Source organism: Larimichthys crocea, chromosome XXIV, assembly GCF_000972845.2.
Source record: "Larimichthys crocea isolate SSNF chromosome XXIV, L_crocea_2.0, whole genome shotgun sequence".
Taxonomy (NCBI): Eukaryota; Metazoa; Chordata; class Actinopteri; family Sciaenidae; genus Larimichthys; species Larimichthys crocea.
The window spans coordinates 3309525-3326685 of record NC_040034.1 but is presented as its reverse complement, the minus strand read 5'-3'; the positions used below and the strand labels follow the sequence as shown (position 1 = coordinate 3326685).

General features: G+C 39.6%; 2 protein-coding genes across 7 annotated transcripts in view; both read right to left on the bottom strand.

Moving 5' to 3' along the window:
• Window positions 1-679: 679 nt before the first annotated feature.
• slc2a1c (solute carrier family 2 member 1c) lies at window positions 680-5996 on the bottom strand. Its single transcript, XM_027274948.1, has 9 exons — window positions 5985-5996; window positions 5507-5667; window positions 5174-5414; window positions 4759-4921; window positions 4358-4542; window positions 4020-4121; window positions 3645-3746; window positions 3140-3343; window positions 680-2639 (listed from the first exon to the last, which is right to left on the bottom strand). Exons 1-9 carry the CDS (start codon window positions 5994-5996, stop codon window positions 2460-2462), a joined length of 1350 nt encoding a protein of 449 aa, XP_027130749.1. The 3' UTR covers window positions 680-2459.
• Window positions 5997-11111: 5115 nt separating this feature from the next.
• The window catches only part of smoc1 (SPARC related modular calcium binding 1), a 47722-nt gene continuing 41672 nt past the window's right edge, over window positions 11112-17161 (bottom strand). For all 6 annotated transcript variants that reach the window (XM_027274564.1, XM_019277969.2, XM_027274565.1 and 3 more), the window contains one exon: window positions 11112-14994. In XM_027274564.1, the coding sequence (XP_027130365.1) occupies window positions 14955-14994 (40 nt within the window). In that variant the 3' untranslated portion in view covers window positions 11112-14954. The remainder of the gene's footprint in view (window positions 14995-17161) is intronic.

The following is a 17161-nucleotide window of genomic DNA, read 5'->3' as shown; positions in this document are numbered from 1 at the left end:
CAGATAATGAAATATTTCATTCTACTACTGTATGTACCACAGGTCCTTCATTCCAACAGTTCTCAGACTTTTTAACAGCATAACTTCATGACTTTGGTTTGTTTTAATATTTGTTACTTCATAATTTGAATAATTGAATGTGAATTTCCCTAGTGTGGGATCATTAAAGTCTCTTGTCTTAAAAATCAAGATAAATGTATCAACTTAGTTTAATTAAATATCTTATGTGAACTTAAATGTATTTATTGTATTTTTTTTCTAACCTTAAAAAGCAATATTTGAATTTAAAATAAGAAGAAATATTTTATTTGATGACTGACTTTTCCAATACTGTAGATAATTAGGGTCACTCACCTAAAAAACAAACACATTTTTAAAATGAATTTGACTTTTTTATTGCAGTAACAATGAGTAGTCCTGCCGGTAACTGTCAAAAATGTACTGTCTTCTGTCAGGCTGAACAGCTGCCATCAGTAACTCACTGAATCAACATCCAGATCGTGCTCTCTGAAAGCAGTTTCCTCTTTTAGTCTGACTGCTGTCCAGTGACTGATCGGCCCAGAAGGACCAAATATGGATGCAGACTCAGAGTTGTGTTGGTGACTGCAGTCCAAACATGGCTGCTAGATTAGTTACAAAGCTCTTTTTTCATTTTTCTAATCTTTCACAGCCTGTTAAAATCCCTTTAAGAACATTCTTTCTGTACTACATGATTGTCTACAGCTTGCTCCAGTAGATGGCACTGTTTAAATACTTTTGCAGAGAACTCAGACAGATTTCTATTTTTACTGTTGAATGGCCCCTTGATATAGAAAAAGCAGTCAACATGGTCAGTGTTGGATGTCATGATCTCCGTAGACTTTGCATATTTGTATCTCATATGTTTCCCATCTTGAAGACAGCCAATCAGTGATGATAAAACATCCTTTAGAAGAGTTCAGACCAAGACTGTGTGCCAGACTTATTAGGATTGAATTCGAATGAACCCGAACAGTAATTTACATATAAATTTAATTCCGCTCCCTGGTGTCTCAAAACCCAAACTTGTCCTCTGATCTCTTGGCTCCTCTTCCTTCTGCGGTTTCAGCAAGTCACAGTGGATCATATCGGATGAAATATTTATTCACACAGCTGTGGTTGGTTTTCACAGACATCTTACAAGTGTACACAGTTCAGAGATATGTGAGATTTCACGGACCAATAATGAACAGGAAGGCTGCTGCGGCGTCTGTGCAACAAGAAACTCAAATTCAATAAAAGACTGTTGGTTGGTGCGACCGGTCCGAGCGGGGATCAGGATCAGCAGATTACATGAAACATTACACGTAATGTTTCATGTAATCAAGCTTTGATACGTGATAACAAGATTTTTGAATTAATTGATCAGTCTGATAAAATCTGTTAACATTAATTAAAGAGAATTGACTTTTATTTAAAGTCACTAAACATCTTCACCCACATGACTTAAAGGTCCAGTGTGTGGCCTCTACAGGTAACGCTGCATATTGAAACTCCCTCGCCTCACCCTCCACTTCCAAGTATGTAGAGGGAAAACATAAAAACGCCCTGTAGATAAACTGCTCATTGTAAGAGCGTAATGTTTCTAGACACTGATGAAAACCAATAGATCCTTCTAAATGTTACACACTGGACCCATAACAGTATGTTTACTCATATAAATTACATTCTCATCAGGTCTCCAAAATCCACTTTCAGCTGAACGATAATAAAATGAAAGTTTTCAATGACTTCTGGTCTGCATCCCAGTGCATCATATTGCTCCTTAAAATAGTTCAGCTGACCTCTAAAAACCTGGAAATTGAGTTCCCCTCAGTCTCTTTCTTCTTTTTGAAGCATCCTCTCTGTCTCTCTTTACAAAATAACAAAACAATGGTTACAAAATGCCTCAAAACATGCAGTATAAATATTCAGTTTACATAATTCAGTTCTCATAATCGGAACAACATTGTTAGAAAACCAAACCGAGGCAGTGCCAGTTTCTTCAAGACATACAGTCTGTTTGACTCAGTTTGTCCTTTGGCCATGAACATTAGAAAGGTTAAAGGGTCAGTTCAACCAAATTATTGCATGGAATTTAATTTCTGGTTCTCCTGAGTTTTTGAAAATGTCTTTCCAGGAATAATATTGTGGTTACTCGCAGATTTATTTGTTTAGCAGGATTCTGTTTAACAAAAACTGTTGACAGTGAGATTTATGGATTATTTTCAGTAACCAGGATATTGTTTATTAAAAGAACCATTGCAGGATTTTTTTTTTCCAGAAGTCATTTTTTCCAGCGCTGTGAGCAACACAAACTCTAATTCTAAATTTCCACAAATAAAAGCCAAACTGTTACCTACTATGATCCTATTATTTGGTAAAACATATAGTTGAATTGGATGAACTGACTCGTTTAACAGTATGAACACAGCCGGATTCAGAAAGGGTTGAAAGGTCGGTCAGGTGAAAGTGTTGAATCCCATCTTATTGTGCAGAGGAATTTCATCTGCTCCTCTGAACAACTCTGCAATGTCATCAAATGTGCGACCTTTTGTCTCCGGGAGGCGAATCCAGGTGAAGGTGAAGGCGACCAGAGCCACGATCATGAAGAGGAGGTAGACATACGCACCGCAGACTTTCTGTGTGGGGGAAACGCACAGTGCTATTAGTTTTATCAGGATTCGACAAATATCAAAACCTTTAAGAGCAACATAATTACACCATGTAAACAACACGTTCTCATAAAGAACGTTCAGAGAAAAATGCGTTAACGTGAGAACGTAGAAAAAACAATACTGTTGTTTGATTTGGTTCCTTGGCCGGCTGCCATCTCTGCAGCATTACATTGAACAGATGTTTTCCTGCTTAGCTGTTAATTAAAATGCTATTATTTAAACCTCATTTTAAAGGATTTGGTAATAGATTTATACATCTTTAACGTTTACAAGATTTATGTCTGTTTTACAGTGTTCAGTGTACTTGTGTATATAACAGATCGAACAGATTTACAGCCTGTATTTAACAGCCCTGTCTCTAAGGTGTAAGGGAACTTACAAAAGCAAACAAGAAATCGGCCTCCAACGTTTCCCCTGAAGTTTAACTCACTCATACAGCATGCAGGCCAACAGTATGAACCCACCAGTAGTGGAGGGAAGAGGAGTGCCAGAACAAACTTCCCTCCCCAGTTGAGCATGCTGGTGAAGGCCATGGCGATAGGTCTGCCAGGCTGGTCGAACAGTTCAGCAGCAATGAACCAGGAGATAGGACCAGGACCAAGCTCGTAGGCTGAAATCAGGCAGAAAACCAGAAGGACTTGCAGGCTCCTCAGCTCTGGGACCAGGTGCTGCACGGTGGATAGAAAAATGTCTCTTTTAAGGGTGGATGTAGGTCAGTCACTGAGTTTTAGAGTTTTAGTGGTTTTTTATTATAACTCTTTCTTCTCTTTAATTTAAATCAAATTTCAGGTTTCCAGTTTCCAAACATAATGAAAAGTAGGATTGTGTTTTGTTCAAACAATCTAGGACTTAAGTTAAAAATCATTCCCCCAAATGTGCCATAGTTTGTTTTATCTTGTGCATAGCCAATACTGGCACCGAACCTTTCCTGTGCAAATGAAAATAACAATCGCACTAAGATGATCTTACCAGGACAGAATCGACTATGGTCATGAGTAAATTGCACACTGCGATGGAGATGAAACCAGTCAGGAGCAACCTCCTCCTTCCTGCCCTTTCCATCAGGAAAAACTTGAAAGGAAAGAACAACACAGTCGAGACTTTGCTCACAAAAAACACAATGTTATCCTGTTGTGGCTTAAGCTGTTAAACCATTCTAGAGGAAACGGTGACCCCTCTAACCTTTCATTTAGAAAGTATTTTTGTACATTCAATATTTACTGATCTTGAGATTATATTGAGCAGCCAATATAATAAAGTCAGGATAATATTGTTATTTTTTAATAAAATGACTTTTAAGGTGATTTGTGAGCTGAGATGTAAACCACTTGATTTTGTACTCACTGCCACCAAAGTGAAGGTCACATTGACAGCCCCCACGCCCAGAGTCAGGTATTTGGCCTCGTCAAACTTGGCCTGGAACATTCGGGTGGAATAATTAATGATCTGGAAGAAAAGAGCAGAGATTTCTTCCAGCTTTGTGGGTCACTGGGACTTTTTTCTGTCTTTTTAGGAACAGGACTATTGTCTTGACACACTGCCTCAGAACCCGAGTAAGAGCCAGAGAGAAATGCTGAGGCTGAACAGTTTGAGTAAAAATAAATACTACAGCGCTGCATGTGAAATATTAAACATACAGTGATAACACTGCTCTTTAATAAAGGCATTGATATAAAACTGACCGCGTTGAATCCGGACAGCTGGCTGCCCAAGTTTATGATGAGGACGATGATGATTGGCTGCTTGTAGCGGCGCTTCTTGAAGAACTCGTGGATAGTGACTCCGCTCTGAGTACGGGCAGCCTCTTCTTTCATCTCTTCCAGCTCAGTGAACACCTTGTCTGCGCTGCCTCTCAGCCTCAGCAGGGCTGCAGGGTTAAATAACATCTTCATTGTGCATTAAAAGCATTTCTATCTTCTGATTCCTGGTAGTCAGCCATGAATCTAAAAGCTCTTCACCTCATCTCTGATCTCAGCAGATTCTCTTTGTGTAGAACAGTATGGATGGACATCTTTGTGATATGACTCCAGCTTAATGACTAAACTGGAAATAATGTGATAAAACATCAGTCCATGGGACTCACCAGCCTCTGCTCTGCTCTCCTCTCCCTGGTTGATCAGCAGGTAGCGAGGGCTCTCAGGGCAGAAAGGCAGGACCAGGTACTGTGTCAGAGCCGGGATAAGAGACAGGGACAGCATCATGGCCCAGTAATGCTCTGTACCCAAGACTGTCTCAAGACCAGCCACCTGCAACAGACAAAGACAGGGACCTTGTTGGACAGTGTGACCCAGATGTTCACATGTGAATTAAATGGAAAAAATGTCACCACAAGTATGTCGTAAATCTCTGATGTCTGGACATTTCACTTCACACTAACATGATGTGTCAGTCTTAAAGCAGAAAGAAGAGAAACACTAACTGGAAAAGGGTTCCAGGATTCCAAGGATTTCCACAATCATTCAGAAAACAAAATGATAAACGAACAGAGCAGCCCTCACCATTCCAACCAGGATGCCTGTGGCAAAGGACACCTGGTTGAGCGTAGCAAAGGCCCCTCTCAGGTTTGTGGGGGACACTTCCTGGATGTAGAGCGGATTAAGACTCATCACCAGGCCGCAGAACAGACCAAACACCAACCGTCCCAGGATGAGAACTTCAAACGACTTGCTGGTTTTGGAAGCAGACATCAGACACGCTCCCACCACAGAGAGACAGTTCACTATGAGGATGGAGTTACGTCTGGAGGAGAAGACGGGAGAAATGAAAAGACAAAAATCAGAAACAACACGATGGAAATGATTGGAAAACAAACCTCTTTCTGCCTTCATTACCTTCCATAAGAATCTGCCAGGTATTTGACTCCCAGCGAGCCCAGCAAGGCTCCAAAGTCTTTAATGCTGACGGAGAGCGACCACAAGAGAGTCAGGCTGTGATCTGGCATCGACTGGTTGTGTCTGGCTTTCCAGGTGTGGTTGAAAAACTCCTCGATGATCTAAACAAGCAAAAGACGATCAGTGACTTATTAAAGCTTTAATTTGACCTGTGAAACAGCTGCTGGTGATTATTATTATAAATATCATTAAGTGATAACATAATTCAATAGTCCAAAAATAGAATAAGAATGTGGATTCCTTTAATGTTAAATCTGAAGATCTGCAAATGTTTAGTGTAGTCTAACTGTGAAAAAGCAAACCCTGCCAACCCAGCGGAGCCAGGACTGGAGCTGAGCCTGAGAGTTTCAGGGGGTTGTTAACTTTATCCACTGTTTTATTGAAGCTCTGAGATATTGATGGTCAGATGGTTTCTCACTGTGCATGACATTTTGTGTTGATATTGGCAGGGACCTGTTGTCCACTGTCCACATGATGATGTTTCTGTTGCAGTTTAATGCAAACTTATTATTTCTCTCTCGATGTGCAGTATATTTGCAAAGAAAGTCCCTGAAATAAATAAAATACCATGAAAATAGTGGAATGTGAATGAAACTGAACTATTTGTGTCATGTCTTCCCCCCCTTTAGCTCATGTCTGCCCGGCTTACCTTGGCTGGAGCGTTGACGTTGCCTGTGTGGTAGCCAATCTGCAGGGAACCGAGCACTGCTGCCAGGATGGAGGTCAGGAGTATGGCTGTGAGGTGGCTCTGTGACGGTGGTGAGGTCAGGGACACTTTACTTTTACTTTTCTAAATAAATAGTAATCGGTCAACCTCTAAAAGTAACATGACAATGTTCAAGTAATTCTTTCAATGAGCAACATGTTTTTCCAAGATTTTCACGTTTTATTTGCACAACCATAGTTTAATAATGTAAAATCAAATGAACTGCAGCTACAATTATTTTTTGTGAATTGGAATTATTCATGGTTCTCTAAACACAAGCCACCATATAACTATCTGTAAAGGTCATGGATGGCAGAAACCACAGTGTTTTCACACACTGGCAAGATGTTCAGAATTCTAATTACCACAAATGAGTGTTAGTTCTCCTTCTGTCAGACTGCGTTCACATGTAGGAAAAGGGCTAAAACAAACAAACCTCCTGTGGTGCCATTTGTTTGGGTGAGACGAGTTATCACCTCCTCAGGATGCTGGTGCATTTATCTTTTACTGACTTCTGCTGCTGTGAAAGTAGAAAGCACCATGATGTACAGTAAAGTAAACCAAAGAGACTACTTTCACACATTGTATTAAATATTTTGTTGACTTTTACTTGTAAGCAAATATTCATTTTCAGTGATGTATTCAATAAATTTCAGTTTGTATGGTCTCCGAGCAGCAAACTAATCAAAAACAGTCGTTTACAGATTCAGTTTCTCAGGTCCAGATGTCCTGAATGTTTCAAGACAAATAAAAAATATTCTTATGAGGAAGGATGTCACGAAATACTAAAGTACTAAAAATCAGAACCAGATAGAAATAGAAATAAAATCAGTACAATTATATACTTGCAACATTTTATGTCAGCTTACCTGCTGTGGAGTAAAGCAGACGGGTGGTGAGGTGAATAATCGCTCATAAAAATGTCCATGTAACTGGCAGACTGATATTAATAACTAAAGTGTATCCATTCAATTCATATATTGAGTAGTGTCAAATTAAACTGAAAAATCTTATAAAAACACTAATACAGCTGATCCGTCGGACGACAGGTTAGGTAAAATCCTGATGGTATTACATAATAACACCTTTACCATCTGTTTATAGAATTATGCATGCAGACTTCATATCCATTATCTCCAGCTACAGCAGTATCTACATGAACATCTGTCTGTATCTACATGTATACCTTTCTCCAAGTTCTCACCAATGTTCCTGAGCGTTGTACGGTGATCCGTCTTCATCCCTGAGCTTCAGATATAACTGTGTAAACACACAACTACTGGAAATTACACACACACATTGGACGAGTGAGTCCAGTGATGAACTCACACCCAGCTGGTGAATTTGGGGCAGTCCTGACAAAATGGCAGCCGTGGGCCTCTTCTGGTTCTCATGGACCAGCTGATCGACATCCTGAGGTTTAACTGACTGAAGATCAGTTCATCTGCTGCACACAAACCTCAAATTAACTCTGTTGGAGACAACACAGCTGTTCCTAGATCAGGGCTGAAAGGCATGTCGTTGGCATTTTGGCAATAATACAGCCACGTGCTTCAGCTCTGCATGTGTGTATATTTGTGGCTAACGTTGGGTCTTTCTAGGAACTAAGAAAAAATGTTTCCAGTAGACTTCGAATTAGTAAACTAACCAATGCTGCGATTGTTTTATTGACACAAGACTTCATACAAAGAGTAGGAAACCCTTCAACAAATGATGAAATGTGAGACATGATCAAAAATGTGAGTTATATTTTGCAGCTTCAACCTCGTGCCACAGTTTATAATCATGTTTTTGAAAGATGAAATTAAGTCAACAAAGAAAAGCCACTTTGTTTCACCACAGTAGTAAAATACTTTATTACATTAGTGTTAATGTCTGGGTTTCTGCTGCTTTTTCCCACAAAGCACTTCAGCTCCAGTTGATACATAACACCATCGACAGCTTTTTCCTTCTAGTAATCCCCTTACATGTGAGTAAATTGTAATGGATATGTGTGCAAGGTAATAGCTGTTATGACTGAGTCTGCTGATTACACACATCTGTGTTCATTTTATCTGTTTGGAAGGAGAGAATAGCTGAAAAATAGTAGCAATCCGATGAGGAAAAATAAATCTTGATCCAGTTTCCTTCCTACTTTCTGTATAATGTAATAAACATAGTTTTTAGAGAAATGAAATAGTAACTACAGAGATTATTGTACAGCAGCATACTTGCATATTCTAGATCAGGATTTGCTGACTCTCTTAAAGGCAACACCCGTCACACAATGCTGTGACAATTTACAGCTTCAGGGATTTAGCAGACAGCAGCCGGATAGCATGCTGCATGTGTGCACGCCGTCTCTTCTTCCTCCTGCGACCGCAATCCAAATATTGGTCTGAAATGCTCCTGGCGCTCCGTCAGCCCGTCTGTGTATAAAGAAGCTCTGCATGTATCATTTTCAAACATCAGGCAGTCCTGGAGGTGTGACAGAAGCAACATGCACATGACCAGACTGATCCCCACCAAAGACATCCATTGAGCAAAGATCACATGAGGTGGAGCGATGGAGTATTAAGAGCTCTGGCCTGATGTGTTGTTTTTTATGTTTGTATGATCTGGTCATGGTGATTGTCTGCATGTGTTTCCATGCAAATTTATGTGTAGGCCTGTGGGTGTTTTGTTTATATGTTCACTATATTTAATGAATGTTTGCTCCAATTGTGTGTCCATATACGTAATGGTTCCTATATTTCCCGCCTATGAAGTCATAGAGTACTTAAAATCTTACTTAAATCTCATTACTTCAGTTTTGTGGTTTCCATGCCTTCAAAGCTGACGAATCACTTCGTACTTATTGGCGTGTCCTGTGTTCATTTGTTTAATCTAATCCAGTCTTATCGAAAGAGTTACACAGGAGTGTGTGTTCTGTTTGTGTGCATGTTAACATGTGCAAACATACAGTATCTCTATGTATAGACTATATGAGTATTTCCACTAGTAAAATACAGGTTATAAGTGACTGCAAAATGAAATCATCATGTTAGATACGCACGCACGCACGCACACACACGCACACACACACACACACACACCTGCCTCTTGAACAAATCCAAATGGGCAGTAACTGCTTTTGGCTGCCAAGTCGTATGAGCCAAACAAACAAAAGTATGGAGCAGAAAGATGAACTTAATCATAATGTCGGGGAGGAAACATTCCCCAGCTTAGCCACAAACCACATCTTTTGTGCATGAAAATAATCTTTATCATAAAACGTAAGTGAAATATGTACAAATAAATATTAAGTGGCCCCTGAGGCCTGGAGGTGATGAAAAACAGATCATGTGCACTGACTCATTTGTGAAATAGTTGAGCAGCATTGAAGACAGAAAACAAAAACAGTGCTAGTTTCACATTTCATTTGTCTTTATTTCTGATTAATGTTGTAAATGATACATCGCTGCTTTCCAAACTGCTGCTAGATGTCAGCATTTTCAAATGTTAGGTATCGTATTTTGCACTTTTTGTGATTTATTTTCAGACTTCAGAGATTAAAAATATTGTGCTTTTAAATCACATGAAAATGAAAGTTCCAATTTCTTCCATTTCTGCAACTGAAACTTCTCAATTCACTCAGAGTAAACTGGGATTTAGCACTGAGTGTACCTGCCCTGTGTTTGCTTCCATTTCTTATTTACAATGGAAATCTACTTAGAAAGCCGCCCTGATGTCACAGGACTGGAGGGGGTGAAATGCGTCGTCCACCTGCAAGCTCTGTTCCTGCAGCTGAGTTCTCAATCAGCGTGTGGATACGCCTGTCTGGAACATGACCTCTGACCCCTGAGCCCTGGCCTCCTGGCAGGCAACCCCCCTGACCCTGTGCTCAGGCTGCTGTGCAGGTGCTGCTGCAGGCGCACGGGACATCAGGCACAAATGGTGAGCAGTGTGCACCGTCATCCCCCCACCACTAATGTTTAGCTATCGCACAAGCTAATGGCCCTCTCTAATTACCTGTAATGGTGTTTTTGATCTGTTTCTAAGTGTTTCAATGCACACAAAGCAGAAAACATGTGGGAAATGTAAAATAATGGGTAATTGTATTGGGCTCAAACAGCAACTCTTACATGCACAGATAGCTCTTATTTCTCATCTATATTTAGACATGCTGAATCATAATATCTATGTACAGTAAACACTTTTTAGGAGTCAAACCTGTGAGTGCTGTAAAATGATTGGGTACATGAGTAGCACAAAATGTTTAAAAACAGGTCACAAACTTCCTGAAACAACCTGTACTGTCCACACGTCACTTTCAAAAGCCCAGATTCCAGTCCTCACCTATGAAACCCCTTTGGCAACCCATCCACCCTTCACCCCACCTTCAACAAAGGAGAAAACACACACACATGCACATACATCCCTAAGCAGCTGCGTCATTATAAAACTCTTTTGAACTTCACACTGGAAGTCAAATGCCACATGTGTCAGTACAAGACAGATGTACTGCAGCTGCCTCTTGGCTCCAATTTCATCTGTGATACAACCCTTTCTCTCTCCCCTCCCTCGTTTTCAAACCGCCCCCGTCACCACCAACTTCACCCCCGAAGCCCTCCGCCTCCCATCATGCACTGACAACATCCACACCTTTGAAGTCTCATCCTTAAATCAGAGTATCTTACACCACACACAAATCAACAGGCCAAACAGAGTGCGTCTTTGTAGGCCAGTCTCAACATTCAAAGGAGGAGACAATTAGCCAATTATCATTTATGGCATCCATCCTTTAGTTATTTGTAACATTCTAATAAATCAGTAGTGGCACTTAAGTCTCCAGTAAAATTAAGAAAATACAAGAGAGGATCCTTTTAAAAATATTTATTGTCAGTTCATGAAAGTCAATTGGCATGGTTGATGCTGGTGTAGTATGTGTGAACTCCTTGTGCATATCAGGCTAACAGGGTTCAATGTGTGAACTTACAGACTGCAGTAAACCATCTACACCAATAGGGGTCAGTATTGATTTCCTCCCCCCCCAGAGAGCCTGTCTTCTGTTAGAGTTCAAAATGCTTCTCCATTGCACAAGAGTAAGTCCAAACTGAGCATAGTTTGAATAAATGTGGTAGAAGGTTCTATATTATTGTCGCTTTTGTTGTTGTACAAGTTTCAATGGGAAGAGTTGTAGCTCTGGAAAAATAAAAACATCAGAATGTTTTTCGTATTTCATATTTAAGAAGTTTTTAAACATACTCAAACAAAACGCTGGGATACAATGTGTGTACATTCATTCTCTTCATTTAAATCATAGCTTTAATCTGAGATTTTGGTGGTCTGGTAACCAAAATTTACCCTACAACAGTGAGTTTGTTTATCAGGTATTATGTTTATCATTATGGCCGCTTTTAAATTTATGTCACAGTTCAGGTGGGAAAAAAACACACACTACCCAGAAAAGTGATACAACCCAGGTGTACGCTACTGCTGTGTGCCAAGATGTACTTCATAAACTCTGGCTTTTTATCAGTTTGTGTATGTTCGCCTCTTTTTCTTTTTGGTCCTGTCTTGTTTAGTCTTGTATGTGTGTGTCGTGACACAGGTTCAAACAGCTCAGGAAATCAAGCCTATATGAAAGTGGAGAAGCATTTTCGTTTTCATTGCTTAGCCAAACAGTTACACCTCAAGCCACAACATTTACATTGACCAATTTCACCCAAAGACAACACGTCTCGGTGTTTTGTTTTCCAACAGATCTAATTTCTTCAGCTATGAATAAGAAATATTATCAAAACATTTTGAGACGGTCTTGACAAGCTTATTGGGGTTTTGCATTGGAAAAGTGGTTGGTGAGTGGCAAGACAATCTGGGCTTCTCCCCGTCAGACTGACAGTCATCTATAAGCCCCCTTCACTATTCATCTCCCATCGTGATTAGCAGTGATTACTGGCCTGTTAGGTTGTTTTAGATCTCTCATGTGATCTCTGCAGCGTCTGGAAGCACTTCAGCAGACACACAAGCCCAGTGTTCAAACCTGGACTGAAGCAGGCACTCAGGAGAGACTACACAGCCGTCTAAGAAAGAGAAGTTTCTCTTCTCATTCCTGACATAACTGTCCAGTTCAAATTAGACCCAACTGGACTTGATGTGATTGTGGTGGATTCAGCTCCAGATACCGTGTACATTCTCGTATAGTGATGATTGCAGGAATTGTAAAACACAAATGAAATAGTCAAATAACCCCAACACAGATAAAATAAACAGTGTTCAGAGCTGATAACATCCAGTCTGGTCTAAGCATCTCAATGATGTGAATTAGCTACTGTTATAGCCTAATGTTTGACATCATGTAAACACAGTTAAATGTATTCAGATATATTTTTTTACAATAAGCCAGAATGACAGTGAAGTAAGTGAACACCCATATGCCCCTCAATGAAATTTAGTCAAACAAACAAACAAACAAAGGTTATTGTACATATTTACAAGGAGCCTTTTTTTTAGTCTTATGTTCATGAGTCACTGCAGTGACTTTTGGGAATATGCTAAGAAATACACAACTCAAAAAAAAAAGAAAAAAAAAAAAGCAAGCATTCAGACCACAATAGCAAATGCACGATTCTTCAATTTTGAAACTCAATTGTTCCCAAATGTGATGAGGAAGTGTTATTTATTTATTTTCATTCAAAGATCTTTTTCTAGTGTTTTTCCTCCCTGCTCGATCATTTTCCCATTAATCTGATACCCTGGGGGGTGTTTTAAGAGACTTACTGCATTGTCTTATATAAGGTGGCAAAGCTCCAAGTATGTGTGGTGGTAAGTGTTTCACAGAGCAGGACTGACATCAACTGTTGGAAGACAGACAATGAATGTGTTTACATACACAAAAATGTACTCTGATATTACAGAGGAGACTCAAATATTTATTTTAGGAACTAGCATTTGTAAATGCCGCATGTTGTTTACAATAACTGGGATGAATGTGACTATGACAGCCGAAAAGAGCTGATGTTAACGGGATGCCCTGCCATGTAAACATCTTACTCCATTTACTGGTCGGGTTTAGTCATCTGTGCCACCTCTTTTTCCTGGTGCTATTAAGAATGTTTAAAACTCAGCTCTGCTCCGAGACTGTAATCTGTTGTGGAAAAATCTAATCCCCACCAGGGGGTCTTTGTCAGAGACTGTTGAGGTCATAATTTGTTAAGGTAGCCAGTGGAGCCGATGAACTCATCAACACCAAACACTTTGCAACATGGAATTCATCATTAACATACTGTGAATGGCTCTATAGCTGTTTTTTTGGGCTTGGTCGTTTGAAGTAATAAAACTAGCAACATTGAGTTCCAACATGACATCAAATTACCCACTGACAACGTTAATATGTTTGCTGGTGATATGCTGCCCGCGATTTGTACGAATTCATACATATAGCTCCTTAGACAGACAAACCCTCACCCAACTCTGCAGCTCTTGTCTATTTTTATTTTAACTAATTGCTTTTATGGCACATTAACTACATATAGTTTGGTCTCAGCACTCTAATCAAACTGTATTCAGCAAATAATCTATGATGAACCGACTATATGCCACCGGCCCAAGTACCAAACTCCAGACGAACACAGTTAGCAACTGGCTGCTAAACAGAGAGTAAATATTTGACGGGATGAAAATGTTGCTCTGTCTACCAGGAAGGAACTGATTAACATGGTAATTAATGCAGCTTTAATATGTTCATACTGATGCAAACGTACTGTGTATGCACTGTACCGATGTTGGGGAGGGGGTGCACGACTTTAAAAGTACTCAGATTACATTTATTACTGAGAGCGGCTAGACATTTTTTCAATTTGCCTTTTTGAATTTAACTAAAATAATTATTGTTTTAGCACAAGTAGAACAACAATGAAAACCTCAAGGCATGTGCAACTGAGAAAACTTTACTTCATCTTTAGTAACTGTGTGGTAAAAAAGTAAAGTAATGACTTACTTACAGCTCTGGTATGTACTGAACAAAAACCAGACATAACTCATTGTGGACATCGTTCACAAAGATCTGATTCTTAACCCCATATGGAAATATGTCTAGAAAGTTCTGCACAGTGTGAGGGGATTCATACAGCTAATTCTGGCCTGATAAATTAGACTTCATGGTCACAGTTTAATACATGCTGTTCACTTAATATTGCATACTCATGTCTTCATTTTAAGTTTGTCTCTGCCGAACAACATTTGGGCTACTGTGACTCACTGTAGGCTCCTGTTTCGTGAGTTACCACTGACCTGTGTGCGGCTATATGTAAAGGGGGAAGTGTTGAATTTAATGGCCACAAAATGTGTTAGTGCCTGTTCCTGTTATCTGAGGACAAAACGAATCACAACAGCAGACTAAACACAAGGGGAAATGTGGTAACATGCACATCTTCCAGTGGTGAGTTATCATTTTACAAATATATTCTCATTCTTACTAGACATTTTCAGTCACTTCAAGAGGAAAAAAAAACACGTACAGACAGATAAAATGTCAAACATAGGGAGGAGAAAGTGCAAATATTTTGGCGCCGCTTCGTTTTCTTTTCTTGTTTTTCTGTTCTTTCTTTTCTTTCTTTTTTTTTTTTTAAACTCAGGAACTTCATAATTTTTCTGCTCCATCTTTCTCTTTCCTGTCAGCAAGCGTACAGATGCCTTCCCTCTGTGCCCTCTGCTCTCGTCTCAGCTTCTGGATCCTTCTCTTCTCACACCAGACGACCTACTGGGAACAAAAAGACAGACAGACAGACAAGAGAGGGAAAGAAGAGGGGAGGGGGGAGAAAATGTATTCACTCATCTGTTTTCGTATCCAGCGTGCAGATGCAGATGCGCTCACTCAAAGCTGTTGCGTGCCAAGACAATGGCATCACTCAACAGGCAGAAGCTCACATGGGCAGACTTGCTCACAATTTAAATAATGTATGTAACATCTATTAAGATTATTTATTAAATGAATGTTGTATTTCTGAATGACCATGTGGAAAACAGATCCATCCTTTTTCTTTGTTGTTGATGAAACTCCAGTCCAGATTGTAAAATTTAGTTTAACCAAGAATCAAAAATACATTTAATAATTTTTTTTTTTTAGTAAACCTTGTCTGGCTTCTCCCATCATGTGTTCATTACTTCTGTAAAACAGTAACCGTTTAATTTCTATGTATTTAAATTCCTCTATTTTATTTTTGCTGTCTGTCTGTAACATGTTGTCTGTTACGTTTATAACCTTTGTCTTTACCCTTTTCAAGTAAAGCAAGAATAGTCTGTGGTAACTAACTTAGGACTGACTGCTAAGCACCCAAACGGTCCGTACGCACCATCACATGTGCTGACGTTATGTTTCAACCGAGCTATAACTCAACAGGTCTCTGAAGTTGTGTGTTGTGTTGCATTAGTGCTGAAACTGCATGGGACAGTCAGTGTGCTGCACAAGGGATGGACCGCTCGCTCATCAATCAGATGAGTGGGTGAGGGGGCCAGAGAGTCAAGAAAGAAAGAAAGAAAGAAAGAAGAGGCCTGGGAGAAAAGGAGATGGTTAAAGAGCTTAGATTGCTTACAGATGGCAGTCTGAGGGGAGTAGAGGTCTTCTTGTGGCCTGCGAGAGCTCAGACTGTGTGTGTGTGTGTGTGTGAATCTGTTTGTATGTGTGTGTTTGCATGTTTAAAATAGTAATATTTATGAGTAGTACTAGGAGTAATATTTATGTTTTCATGTCTTTCCATCGAACTGTACGGTGTGCATACACGCTCTGTGTGTGTGTTTGTCTAGACCGGAGGTTTTGTGGATGTGCAGGTGCGCTCTGTCGCTGCTGGTTATGTTTGCCATGAAAAACAGGTCCAGCTGATTTCACAACGCACTCAGACGATGCGTTTGCTTCAGAGTCAAGTATTCTGTTCAGACCTTAAAGCATCACAGTCGCTCCAGCTCTCCATAAATCACAGGTCACCCTCCATGTGAGTGAGTCCTGTGGCGGATGCTTTCACTTAAACATCACATGTATGAAATGCAACATTACAGCCACCTATTATTACCATGAGCACTTTAAGCTCTGACATTTTTATATAAATAAACACTGTACATGTGTTAATGTCTGTGTCTTAAGGAGTGATGCTCAAGGAGTGATGTGGCTTACTTGACCAGCCACCGCAAACAAGAGCTTGCAGTGTCCAAAATGGACATGGTTCATCCTCTGAGGAGCATGACTTTGCTCAGTACATTTAAATGTTTGATTTTGATATTTTTAAATATAATAATATATAAATATCTGCCTCATTAAGGGGAGATTTACATTACAATCCACCGTCTGGGGATCATAAACAGTTCTTATATAGGTTGTTGGTTTGGACCATATCATCGGATATGAGGACTGACCAGCTAACACTGGCATCCTCGGGTCTGGAAACCAGAAAAATAATGTTTTAGCTCGAAGATTCAGACCAGCTGTCATTTGACTGCAGTTTGACCTCTCTGGATTTTTAAGTAACCTTCGAGCAGGATGGTTCAACTCAATTACTACAGCTGTAGTGTTTTGTACATTCTGTGTCATAAACTTTTTACCTTGGCAGCGTTAGCAGCAAATTCTAACTGTTAAACTATGCAGTTCCACAATATTTCCTGATATCTCTTATATTAGTACTATTACTCCTCATTATTGCTGCCATATCTCCATTACAGTTTATAGTTAGTTGATGATTTGCTGCTGCTGTGCATCTGTGTCTCTCTATCTCTATCACAGGTTCCACTGCTACTGTAATCATTTTATTAGTCATTGTAATTCATTGTCATTTTATCAGTCATTGTAATTCATTGTCATTTTATCAGTCATTGTAATTCATTGTCATTTTATCAGTCATTGTAATTGTACAATATGTTTGTGTTGATTTGTTCTGTAC

Excerpts from the sequence above, each read along its gene's own strand:
- slc2a1c (XM_027274948.1), bottom strand. Across the intron at positions 4,543-4,758 it reads GGAGAGCAGAGCAGAGGCTG|CCCTGCTGAGGCTGAGAGGC; the intron begins GTGAGTCCCATG and ends TTAACCCTGCAG. Across the intron at positions 3,747-4,019 it reads TGACCTTCACTTTGGTGGCA|TTTTTCCTGATGGAAAGGGC; the intron begins GTGAGTACAAAA and ends TTTCCTTTCAAG.